The sequence below is a fragment of the Manis javanica genome, chromosome 7 (genome assembly GCF_040802235.1).
Source record: "Manis javanica isolate MJ-LG chromosome 7, MJ_LKY, whole genome shotgun sequence".
NCBI lineage: Eukaryota > Metazoa > Chordata > Mammalia > Pholidota > Manidae > Manis > Manis javanica.
Window position 1 is genome coordinate 64,026,837 of NC_133162.1, and position 13,702 is coordinate 64,040,538.

Consider the following 13,702-nt stretch of genomic DNA (forward strand, 5'->3'; position numbering starts at 1 on the left):
CTAAGAGAATCCTTTCGGCTGGATTCCTGTTTTCCTCCCCCACCCAATCCCAGTTCCTGGCCCTCTTCCAATAGCTCTTAACCCCTGCCCAACCCCCTTTGCTCTCCTCCCCCACTGCACACAAACACCGTAATCAACATGCAGAAACAGGGAAGGGGTGCAGTGGAGAAGTGGGGGATACTGAGAGCCCTGGGACTGTCCTGGATAGAGATGGGACAAAACATGCTCCTTAGACATGCTGGCCTCAAAGTCAAAGAGCTCAAGGGGAGGGACTAATTTAGGGGTCCCCTGAGGGCCCCAAACTCAGACACCAAGTGATCTAAGGGGAGGGAAGGGGTAAGAGGTAGGCGGGCATGAAGGCCCGCCTAATGGAATATTCAATATCCTGCAAAATGCACTTTCGGCCGTGCGCTTCCAGAGACTAAAAGCCAGTAATGGGCTTTGGAGTCTGCACTTCCTCTCCTTAATGTCCAGAGGCGCTTTAAAGCTGCAGCCAATCGATCAGCCTTCTCCGGTGAAGGCGGTGAGTGGGGTGCAAAAGCTTCCTGCTTGTGGCCAAAATCACCCGGCCTCCTCTGCACACCACGAATGGGCGACACACAACTTTGAACTGGCAGGATTTGAGTCTTCAGTTACCGGGAGGAGGAAAGCAAGGAGCCTGAAGGCGCCGGAGAAACAGACCCCTCCCTCTTCATCCGAACTTTTCCAGGGAGAGACTCAGAAAGAAGACAAACAATATGGGCGCATTATCCACCCGGGGCCAGGGCTGACCAGTAGCCCCAAACCTGCTTCAGGTGCAAGGTTATGGAGCCGCCTCTAAGCCCAGGGCAGCCCCAGATGTAGCACTTCTGAGAAGGACACAGAGTAAACGAATATCCAGAAAGAGGGGTTTCTTTGTAATTTCATGCTGACATCAAAGTGACCCTGGGAATAACCCCCGCCACCACCATCCCAGAGGCCAGGTCGCTGCAGCGGAGACGCGCCCCGGTCCCGCCTCCCCACGTCCCTGAGCTCTCGCAGGACTTGGGTTCTGAGCAAGTTCAGTCCCTAAACTGAACCCACGCCTGCCCAGCCTCCCGTCACCCCTCCGCAGGAGGCTCCAGCGGCCCCACTGAGCACGCCCCGCGGCCTGGGTCTGGGGGTCGCCTCAGGGAAGCTCTCCAGGTCGGGATGGGCAGGGTTCTGCCCCAACGTGGGTGCCCCCACAGGGGTGCGCGAACGAAACACACAGTGACTGCATCCGGGTGTGGAGTGGCCAAGTTAGCTAGTGCAAGAAAACTTTCCGTGGTCCTTCTCCCCACCCCCACGCCACCGGGGCCCGTCTCCCCAAGGAGCTCGCCTTTCCCAGCCCCGGCCGGGACAAGCACAGCACGTGATGGGCAGAAATAAAAATAAACACTTCCCATTCCCCGGCCGTGGGGCCACCACCCCCACTCCGCGCACGCCGCGAGCAGGGGGCGCCCGGGCTGACCAGCCCCGGCCGCTGGAGCCCGGATCCCCTAGTGCCTGGGTCGCCGCCCGGGTCGGGCCCCGGGCCCACCCGGCCGGAGGGGTGGCCGGCGCTCTGGCCCTCCGCACCGCGCCCTGGCGCCTACCTTTCGGATTTGGTGAACTTCCGGAACGCCTGTCGGAGGTCGTGGAAGGACCGGTACGTCTGCGGCTCGGCTGAGATACCCTGCGCCCGGGTGGTCCGCGGGCCAATGTGGGTCGAGGGCACGGGCAGCACAGACTGGCATTTGTGGAGCTTCCTCTTCAGCTCCTGGATTTCCTCCTCCTTCTCTGAGAGCCGTTTCTCCAGCTCTTTGATCCTCTCCTCCTTGAGCATGAGAATCTTGGCAAAGTCTTCCTCCAGCTCGCTCATTTTTTCCCTCAGCCCCTTCGCAAAACTTTTTCTCGGGCGGCGGCTGGGACGACGGCTGGGAGAGGCGAGCGCAGAGTGAGTGAGTGATTGGGGCGCTAAGTGCTAGAGCGCAGCTGAGTGCTGCCCTGAATGCGGCGGGGAGCCCTTCCTTCGATCCACTTCTGCTGAATGGACTAAAAGCACCGAGGGGAGGATGAGGAGTCAACAGCGATGGAGAGGAGAGGCAGAGTGCTAATCCCCAGCCTCTCCGGGGAATAGGTGATTATCTTTCATTGAGAAACCAATTAGAGCTGCCCTTCCTCCCGGGAGACCCCCTCCCCCGTCCCCCTTTCCCAGTCACTCCTTGAGAACAGGAGAGCGCACCACCCCACCGAGAGCCAGGAGAGTTGGACCAGAGTGCGGTCTCACCCCATCACACAGTAATCACTCCTCCACGCTATATGGTACCAAAGGAAAGAGGTGGGGTGGAGGGGGGGTGGAGGAGCTTTATGCCACTTGATCCTTGAAATAGCAACAATTACCATGTGATCTGGCAGATGACGCAGCGCTTGTAACTGGAGCCTAAAGACTTTGTGGGGTGTGTGTGTGTGTGTGTGTGTGTGTGTGTGTGTGTGTGTGTGTGTGTGTGTGTGTGTGTGTGTGTGTGATTTCATAAATACTAAGCTGGCTTCAGACAATATTCTACATGAATTCATCTTTGTTTTCACCTTTTACTTCTACTCTAGATGAGAAGGGAGGGTGTATGTGTGTTTTTCTTAGTGTGAAATCCTGTGGTTGTGACCCCAAGTAATAAGGATGACAAGGTAGTAGCAGTTTCAGGTTTTTTCAGCAAAAAATTTTACTGGAAATAGTGGAATGTTGGTAGGGAAGTTGGATGACTATGCGTAGGATAATGAACCAAATGTTTACAGAAAATAGAAAGGCCGTGAGTTGATTGTAAACCTCTTACAGTCTGATTTTTATTTCATCAGCTACAGTTAAAATCTGTTTATTGACCATTCAAATTATATCACAACATGGTCCTCCATGGTTGTGAAGTGGCAGCCATCAGTGCTAAACTGCTGGCTCACTCACAAGTTCCAGTTTGAGGGAGAAAGTGCATCAGTCATCCATATTTGTCCCTCACTTGCGAACCCAGCACCTCACCCATACTAAAGAGATTTTTTCTACCCACAAGAGCCATAGTAATTCCTACACTTTTTTTTATGTGTATATGTCACAAAAAAGCATTTTGCTTAACAAATAACTGTTTAAGAGTTTAGGTACGTGAGAGGAGCATTTCTTCAGGTAATGATCAACAAATTAGCAAATCCTTTTCTAACGGAAGAAGTAGATGCAAACTAAGATACCAAAGGATTCTCTGAAATAGCAGCTTTTCTTTAAAAGAAAGATCGATGTAAACTCTTTGGCTGTTTATAAAAACTAAACAAAACAACCACTTTCTACATTCTCTGAAACACCTCAGGAAAAGCAGGTATATACTTTAGTTTATAAATAAACCCTAAAATACATTCTATTATGGAGAATTCTTTTTTACACTTACTGTTAGTCCTTACTCATCTGATTATTTTAAATTAAAAACATTTCAAACCACTTCTGAATTTCTTAACCACACCAGATGCTCAAGACTGACTTTGTCTACTCCTATTTGAGAAAGGGTTCTCTGTCTTGTTACTATTCCATTGCTTCTATCTATGAACAACTTAATCTGCTATGATCCTTTCAGAAACACTCAAAATAACTGACACTTAAAAATGATACATTAGAAAAAACTTCTATCATGTTAATAAATCTAGGCATAGGTTCAACTTTATTTATAGAAGAGATAGAAATAGTTTTTAAATGACTCTTAAATGGACAGGTCTTTTTCAAGTCTTACAGTATCTTCTGTGCAGATATTCATATATGTTTCTCCTGCTTAATTAAAAAAAAAACACTTGGGTCAAGATTTCAGACACACCTCAAAACCCAAAATTTGTCCCTATCTTCCAAAATTAATCTTATTTTTGAATAAATCATTTTAACTTAAGTAATGTTGACAACTAATCACAAAAAATGATTATTTTTAAGCTAATGTGCATTAGCTTAAAAGATATTAAGAAATATTTAATTTAGAGCACAAGAAATACTTAAGATGGCTTGGTCGAAGAATTGAACATTGAATTATTTAAGACCATAGCATTTGAGAGCTGAATGCAACCCTGAGGATGATCTAACACAACTACCCTATATTATAAAGGAGAAAAATTAGATCTTGAAAGGTAAATTCCAAGACCACCCAAGGGTGTACGTTTGAATCGAGGATTCCTAATGCCCACACAGGGTGCTTTGGCTATCACACTTCTCCTAGCTTGAAACTTGAAAATCTGGAAATTCTACTATTCTGACAATCTAGTGCTCAAAGATATGGCTTTACCCTTTGTTGTTTGCTTTCAAATCTGTAGCAGTTAAGTTTCAATTGTCAAAGCAAAAGTACTAGTAAAACCTTTTTTTTCCTTAAAGGAGAAGGTCGCCATCTAGTGCCCTTGGAGAAATTTGCTAAGTAAAAATCTTAATTACAAGGAAGCCAGGTTATTAAATCCAACAGTACCTGTAAGAGTGTTTTCATGTTTTATATTTGAGAGAGATAAATAAAACATGCTGAATTTTGCTTGACACTAAAATATTTTTTAAAATTTTAAATATTTTGGCCACTGGATAATGACGACAGTGATGGTAAACACTGATTGTTTTATATGTGCCAGTACAGGGCTAAACCCCAGATGTAACTGCTGTTAATCCCGATGATAACTCTGTAAATTAGGCGCTGTTCTTCATCCCCACATTATAGATGGAGAAATGGGTGCTTAGCCAGATTAGATAACTTGCCCATGGTCACAGTGTCCAGATTTTGACTCCCAGTCTTAATCCCTGTTCCATCAAGGGATGCAACTGATGAGCTAAGAACATTGGATTTGAAACAAAAAGATCTCAAAGGTATTAAAATGTCCATTTCTCTATGAGCCGAGTGACAAACAAAACCAAAAGTTCTTTGTTGATGGGGATACACTGGGTTTAAAATCCCATATAACCCAGATAAGTCTCTAAGACTCTGGCTTCTCAACAATCAATCTCTTTACCAAGGTCATTTCCTTATAATTCTTTGGGATATATTACATATTTCATATACAATTTCAAATGTTCTTTTAACAAAATACACGTACCTTCAAATGTTATGATGGTGCTTTGCCTCTCTACCATATGCCCTAAAAAGCACACTTTCTAAAGAACCTGAGGCCTTATAGATACGAGTAGCTAACAGGGAATTCCTGTCCTTTAATCTAAATCAGTGTCATAGGGGACACTGAGAGCACAGTGTCTATGAAAAAAGTTTAAAAATAATAAAACTGACTAAACGTCAGTCTGCTTTTTATTATCCCTGTATGCCAGGAGTTCTAAACAATGTCAGTGATTAAATACTCCTGCCCCAAAGCATTGTGTTGGTCTAAGTTCAAGCAGTTGCAGCTTTTACTGTAGAACAGGTGGACCACCCATGGAACAGCACTGACCTTGTTACATGTTACTAAGATCCAGAGCAAAGAAAATAGTCATGTGAAGATGGTTTGAATGAGGTCCCATAGATACAGCAGAGAAGTGCAGAAGAAAGGTTTGGGGGAATGAAAATAGAGGTACAAGCTCTTGAGGTGGTTAGAATGGGGACAGGGTGGGTGGAGAGAACTGAAACCAACTATTGCCGATGCCCAACATACAAACACTTCTTTGGGTTACAAAAACGACAGTATTTGTAGAAAACTGCATGCAATATATTTTCCATCAAGGGATGCAACTGATGAGCTAAGAACACTGAATTTGGAACAAAATGATCTACATTTATGTCTCAGCTCAGTAATTTCCCAATCTGTGCTCTTGGGCAAGTCCCTTAATTTCTCTGAAATTACTTACCTAATTTGTAAAATGAGAAGTGGGAGTTACAAACAGTCCCCTTTACCTTTCTACTTTTAATGATTCAGTGGAATTCTGCTTTCCCTGTGACTCGCCTTTTGAAATCATCTGTCTGTTCTTGCAAACAACATCCATCCATGGACTTTGGCTGAGTTTAAAACTTTGACAAGAAAGAGTTAAGCTGGAATCTGGTCGGACCTATAAAGATTACAGTGTACTTTGTGATTAGTAGAGGCTTGGAGCATTTTCAGTTAATTCCACATCACACTAAACATGGCTTTAACATTGTCATCTAAACCATGTTCTAGTGATCATCCACTGTGGTCACATCCTAGGCAAGATAAAAGCTTGAAGTCCTGAAATGCACCCACATCTATGTTAGCCACCATGAAAATAGCAAATGAAGTGTTGCCTCAGTTAAACAAACTTCAAAATTAGCTTCCATTTATTGAATTTACTTAATAAATCATAGGTTATATTTTTTTCATTGGTCCCTACCAAAAAACATACATAAATGCTTTTACCATGTTGTCTTATTGACCTAAATGGAGTGTTGTCTCATGCTGCAAGCAATAGGAAAAGCATTTATGATTTTCTATGATTTTTGAGATACCTATTTACAGGTTTGGAAAAAAAATAATTTTCCCTGGAAATTCTGAAAAATAAAAATAAGAGAAGATTACAATTAAATATTACAGAAATCAAGATCTGCAGTATATTAAGGACCTTGGACCTAGATTATGGAGACAGATGCTGTGGGACTTCAAGCAAATAATTTTATCTCCCTGAGCCTCAGTTTTCCCAACTATAGGGTGGAGACCTATGGATATTAAGTTCTCTTGTGCTTGGATCTTTAAGGCTCAAATGAAGTGAGGTGAAAGCAAGATGTTATCATTTAAATGTGATTCCATATAAATAAATAATAACGGATCTCCTGCTTTGATTCTGGGTGGGAAAGTAGCCCAGCTAGGGGGCAGGGCAGACAGGCTTGGTGGTTGTGGTAATATTTATACCACATTCAGCCTACTCATTAATTATTTGTGATAGGCACAACTGGAGGAGAGCTCCCAGGATTCCCACTCCTTGGTGTATATGCACCTTCTCCTAGTTAAATAAGCACTAGTCAAGGTGCTGCTGTGAAGGGATTTTTGCAGATGTAATGTGGTCCCAAGTCAGTTGACTTTAAAATAGACCTGACCTAATCAGGTGTGTCTTTAAAAGAGACTGGGTTCTTCCTGGAGACAGAGATTCTAAGCATGAGAGGAGTCTGACTTGATGGACATTCTCCATTGCTGCCTTTGAAGATGAGAAGAGGCACGTGAGAAGGAATGCAGGTGGGAGCTAGGTGAACAGCATGACCACAGCCAGATAAACAGCAAGGAGAGGGGGTCCTCAGTCCTCCAACAGAGAGAACTGAGTCCTGTCACAACCACAGGAGCTTAGAAGAGGATCACATGCTCCAGATGAGAATGTGGCATGACATCTTGAACTCATCCTTATGAGACCTTGAACAGGGGACCCGACCTTGTTATACCCAGACTTCTCACCTCCAAAACTAAGAGATAAGAAAGGACTGTTGTTTTAAGTCTCTTAAGTTTGTGGTAATTTCTTGGATAAAACAACAAAACTAATGAATTGCTCAATTGCCATTTAAAAACGCCCATTAAAAATGCCAGAAATGTTTTACCACTCTCAGAAACCTGACTTCACCAAAGAGTCATTTTTAGTGAAACTACTTACGAGCTTTGCAAACGGATACTTGGGGATGTTAAGAAGTTGTTACAAAATATAAACTGCTTAAAGCACACATAACAATGAGGAGAGCCTGAGGGTGGCAAACACTCTTTCTAAAACATATTTATGTTTAAATATTGTGTCTTATTATGACTGAAGTATAAATCCTCACCACCATAAATTCTAGGAAGGATTGGAACCATTTAATGTTCCAATGTTTAAATGTCTACAGGGTAGAAATGTTACTGAAGCTTATCTTGTGTAGTGAACTAGCTTTGTGACCTTGCACACATTATTTTATCAGCTGAACCTTAGTTTTCTCATCTATAAAATAGTAATAACTCTTCTATAGATTACATGCCTTTGATAATGGGTTTGCCCTGGGAATATATTTAATAATCATGGGTTCTTATTAATTCATTGGTTATTCCCATAGTCATCTGTAAAAGGTAAGTGCTGCTGCATTAATTACACTGTCCCCCAGGTTCAAATACTAATCAAATACATGAGAAGAGAAGCAGTGAAAGAATATACAATCTTTGAGTTTAGTTTTTTATTTAATTTAATTATCTGGTTTGATGTTTAAAGTGAGAGAAATGACTCATCTACTTGGAACTTTTTTCTATAAGTTGTTTATAAAATTTACAACATTTAGTATGTGATATAGAATTCAAAAAACACAACAGGATATACAATGAAAGGTAAGCCTCCCTCTCATCCTTGTTCCCATGCCCCTGACCCCCTTAATGGAGGCAACCACTCACTATTACCATGTACTTGTGTACACCTCAGGAAATGTTATGCTCATAAGTTAAGATAACTGTGTATAAAAGTACAGTTTGTTACAAATTTGACACAAAACTTTTAATATCCGCTTTAAGTGTTAGTCTGTTGCCTTAGGGCTATTGTTTCCTCACTTTCTGAACCATTAGTCTAATGCAACACTTTATCATATATGCTCAGGAATAAGGCAGAAAGATCACCGCATTTGGCAAGTGTGTGCCCTTCCTTCACATAGACATTATTTGTAGTTCTTCACCTTAAAAAAAAATTGGCACTTGTTTTAGTAAATATTTTTAGTAACTTCAGAATGGTCTGACATTTTAAGAGAACAAGCCAAACATTCTTATATATGTACATTTTTAAAAGATATAATGACCTCACTGCTGGTCTTCATTCTCTCCACCTGCTTTTTGTTGAAGATATTGATGTGTGCCTATCTCAAGTTGTTTCAAATTAACAATTCCTCTGTTAAAAATTCAACAAACCATTACTAGGCACAAGGAGCACTACATTTTAACAACATCTCAAGCCTTTATATAACTATCATGACTTTTTAAGTCTCTAACCAAAATTGCATAGTTAGCTCAATAGTTCATTTACTATTTCTGATTCAATGAGGATGCATATGTTTAGAAATTATTTTCTTAAAATGTTTAGTCATTTGTTATGAAAATTAATTATAACTTGTTTTTCTATCTGTAGAAAAATTAATTCCATGAGCTTGCAATATTCCAGGAGATATTAAACTTCCATATTTACAGGTAACATTCCCAACTGCCAGACTGATTATATTTAGAAGCTTTACAAAAGTGGGAAACACTTGACACTTCCCCATAATTGTAAATTAATTGCATTAGTTACAATGAAAAGTCTTTGTTTGCCTTGAAAATGCTTTGGCTCAGCAGAAGTCATCCCTTTCCTGGTCATCCACTGACAGTCTGCAGTGAGCAGAGAAGTGGCAGAAAGGCAGAGGATATTGAACTAAGAAGTGGCCACCACCCTTCATTCAAGACATCATGTAATAAAGGGAGATCACTTTACAATGCACAGGCAAGCAGACATTACTCACGCTGTGGCTAAAATCATCAGCAAGAAAGTCTGCCAGGAACACCTTAGTGTAACATGAGGTTGCACTGGAGTGTGGATGTGTGGATGTTTCCTGTACTTTTCTTCTAAATCACTTTTCTAGCTTGAGTATGTGAGTAAAAACATACTCTTCCTTTAAAAATGTCCCCATCTAGAATACCTGAATATTTTCATGGTACGAGCAGAAGGGATATTAAGAACACATGGGAAATGCCACAAATTGCCGGGAATTAGAACCTAGCGCATCGTTATTAATCAGGAGTGGCAACTTCCTCCCCTCCATAGACAGACAAGCAGATTTACCTTTTGTGCAAATACCAAATTAGCATTCTAGGAAAAACCCAGGGGAAGGGCCATTTACATCAGGAATGCTTTTATTAAGAATCATATCAAGACCTAGAATTCTTCCTTTGAAGGAGAAACGAAAATTAATGTCTGTATTGTCTGAGCATACAGTACTTGGTTTCATTCATTCAACAGGTATACCTTGCTCACTTTTCTACAGCTCCAGGCACTCTGCTAGACACTGAGGGTACACAGAGATGGGTAATGTGAGGTATCTGCCCTCAAGGAGTTTGTGAGAGTGTAGGAGGAGCAGCCCAGGGTGAGGGAACACAGATATGCAAATGGCTGATTTCAAAGCAAAAGTGGAAAAGAAAAAGGTTACAAAGGAAAAGGAGAAGCAATAAGCTGTGAGCGTGAGAGAGAGAAATGGAGTGGAATGCGTATTAAGCCAAAATCACCAAATAACCAACTGACATATAGCCTACTATGCTGAAACCAAAGGATTTTTTAATTTGCCAAATTCATCAATCAGCTGAATTTCTATAATAGTTGACCAAAAGCTTTCATTAATGAAGAACCTTTCACAAACAGAACATACTCTGGAAACCACAGATAATTGTTTTGTCAGATCTCAAGGGGGTGGGGCTGGTGTGGGACAGACAGAGCCACATGCTTGCCAGAAAGTGTAAGCAGAGGGCCATTTGGAATGCCTCCCCAAGGATTGGGAACTTGATCCTAGGAGATCACTAACAATTCAAGAAAGTGCTATAACCAGGGATATTTTACAGTAAAGAATCTATGGAAGGTTCCAAAACAATATTTGAAAACAACCAAATAAAATGGTACTATAGTCTCCTCACTGGGCTTTATGTTCTTTTAAAATTAGCCTCCTTGTTTACTTCTTCTAGAAAGACTGCTTTTTCCTTCTGAGTGTGAGCATACTTTCACCTGGAAAATCAGGATAAAATAATACACAGCTTAAATAAATAGAACATCCTGACACAGCTAACCTTGAAAATTCAAATAAGCATACTTAGCAACCACCACTGTACATTCTGGGTCTATTAATTGTATTACTCTAGACACTTTATATAAAAGGAATCATACATTTTTCCTTGTTTGTCTGGCTTATTTCACTGAGCATAATGTTCTCAAGGGTCATACATGTTGTAGCATGAATCACAATGTCTTCCTTTTTGAGACTGAATAGTAGTCCATGGTGTGTGTATATAACTGATCGTGTTTATGCATTCATCTGTTAATGGGCACTCAGGTTGCTTCCACCTTTTAGCTATTGTGAATAAGGTTGCTATGATCATTCATTTACAAATATGTGTCTGAGTATGTTTTCAATTTGTTTGGCTATATATCCAAAAGTGGAACATCTAGGTCATATGATAATTTTCTTTTTAATCATAGATAATACTTTATAAATACATAAAACAGAATTGGTATCCATGAAATGTAAAGAGTTCCTAAAAATAAAAAAATAAAAAAATTCCAATACAAAACACAGAAACAAAGATGTTCATTTTCACTAATAAAATTCATTTTTTTTAAGTGAAAGACTTATACCCTGAAAACTATAAGACACTCTTAAGAGAAATTAAAGAGGTCACTAACAAATGGAAACTCATCCTATGCTCCTGGCTAGGAAGAATTAATATCATCAAAATGGCCATCCTGCCCAAAGCAATATACAGATTCGATGCAATCCCTATCAAACTACCAACAGCATTCTTCAATGAACTGGAACAAATAGTTCAAAAATTCATATGGAAACACCAAAGACCCCGAATAGCTAAAGCAATCCTGAGAAGGAAGAATAAAGTGGGGGGGATCTCACTCCCCAACTTCAAGCTCTACTACAAAGCCACAGTAATCAAGACAATTTGGTACTGGCACAAGAACAGAGCCACAGACCAGTGGAACAGAGACTCCAAACATTAACCCAAATATATATGGTCAATTAATACACGATAAGGGATCCATGGACATACAATGGGGAAATGACAGTTTCTTCAACAGATGATGCTGGCAAAACTGGACAGCTACATGTATGAGAATGAAACTGGATCACTGTCTAACCCCATACACAAAAGTAAATTCGAAATGGATCAAAGACTTGAATGTAAGTCATGAAACCATAAAACTCTTAGGAAAAAACATAGGCAAAAATCTCTTAGACATAAACATGAGTGACCTCTTCTTGAACATATCTCCCCAGGCAAGGGAAACAAACACAGAAATGAACAAGTGGGACTCTATCAAGCTGAAAAGCTTCTGTAGAGCAAAGGACACCATCAATAGAACAAAAAGGTATCCTACAGCATGGGAGAATATATTATTAAATGACAGATTCGATAAAGGGTTGAAATCCAAAATATATAAAGAGCTCACACACCTCAACAAACAAAAAGCAAATAATCCAATTAAAAAATGGGCAGAGGAGCTGAATAGACAGTTCTCTAAAGAAGAAATTCAGATGGCCAACAGACACATGAAAAGATGCTCCACATCGCTTGTCATAAGAGAAATGCAAATTAAAACCACAATGAGATATCACCTCACACCAGTAAGGATGGCTACCATCCAAAAGACAAACAACAACAAATGTTGGTGAGGTTGTGGAGAAAGGGGAACCCTCCTACACTACTGGTGGGAATGTAAATTAGTTCAACCATTGTGGAAAGCAGTATGAAGGTTCCTCAAAATGCTCAAAATAGAAATACCATTTGACCCTGGAATTCCACTTCTAGGAATTTACCCCAAGAATGCAGCACTCCAGTTTGAAGAAGACAGATGCACCCCTATTTTTATCGCTGCACTATTTACAATAGCCAAGATATGGAAGCAACGTAAATGTCCATCAGTAGATGAATGGATAAAGAAGATGTGGTACATATACACAATGGAATATTATGCAGCCATAAGAAAAAACAGATCCTACCATTCGCAACAACATGGATGGAGCTAGAGGGTATTATGCTCAGTGAAATAAGCCAGGCGGAGAAAGACAAGTACCAAGTGATTTCACTCATATGTGGAGTATAAGAACAAAAGAAAACTGAAGGAACAAAACAGCAGCAAAAGCACAGAACCCAAGAATGGACTAATAGTTACCAAAGGGAAAGGGACTGGGGAGGATGGGTGGGAAGGGAGGGATAAAGGTGGGAAAAAAAGAAAGGGGGCATGACGATTAGCATGTATAGTGTAGGGGGGGCACGGGGAGGGCTGTGCAACACAGAGAAGACAAGTAGTGATTTTACAGCATCTTACTATGTTGATGGACAGTGACTCTGAACGGGGATGTGGGAGGGACTTGTGAAGGGGGGAGCCTAGTAAACATAATGTCCTTCATGTAATTGTAGATTAATGACACCAAAATAAAAATTTTTTAAATTAAAATTAAAAATTAAAAAATTAAAAAAAATTTTTTTAATCCATTTTTTGCTTATCAAATTGGCAAAAGTTAAGAGATTGGTAGTACTCCTTAATGTCAAAGTTGTGATAAATGGGCCCTCCTGAATATTCATCAGAGCATAAGTTGTTGAAATCTTTTTTAATGTAAGCTTTTAGCCATAGCCATCCAAATTTTAAGTGCACATTTGCTTTTACTCAGCAATCCTACTTCTAAAAATTAAGCTTATAGAAATGATTTACGTGTATATACAGACTTTTTTTTTTTTGCTGCTTGTGAAAGGGACAAAAATTAACCTAATAAGTGATTAAATAATTGATGATAGAGTCACACTGAAAAAAAAAATGAGGTAGACCTGTAGGAAGATCTCTAAGACATGATGAAAAATGTAAAAAGAGAAGCAAAAAAAAATTGTGATTTCATTTGTATGGCGATTTTTATATGGTATATCTAAAATACATGGACATGTGTTTCAAGTCAGATCAAACTATTAACAGTTGTTATCTTGAGGAAGAGGAGTAGGAGTGAGGAGTGGAGAAGAGCTGTTGTTTTATAAGATATACATTGTTTGACCTTTTTACGGACAAATT

At 40.4% G+C, this 13,702-nt stretch overlaps 1 protein-coding gene across 1 annotated transcript in view; it reads right to left on the reverse strand.

Moving 5' to 3' along the window:
• The window catches only part of PRKG1 (protein kinase cGMP-dependent 1), a 1,271,722-nt gene extending 1,258,920 nt beyond the window's left edge, over positions 1 to 12,802 (reverse strand). The window contains exon 1 of the mRNA XM_037002637.2: positions 1,596 to 12,802. Coding sequence (XP_036858532.1) covers positions 1,596 to 1,861 — 266 coding nt within the window. The 5' untranslated portion in view covers positions 1,862 to 12,802. The remainder of the gene's footprint in view (positions 1 to 1,595) is intronic.
• Positions 12,803 to 13,702: the final 900 nt, after the last annotated feature.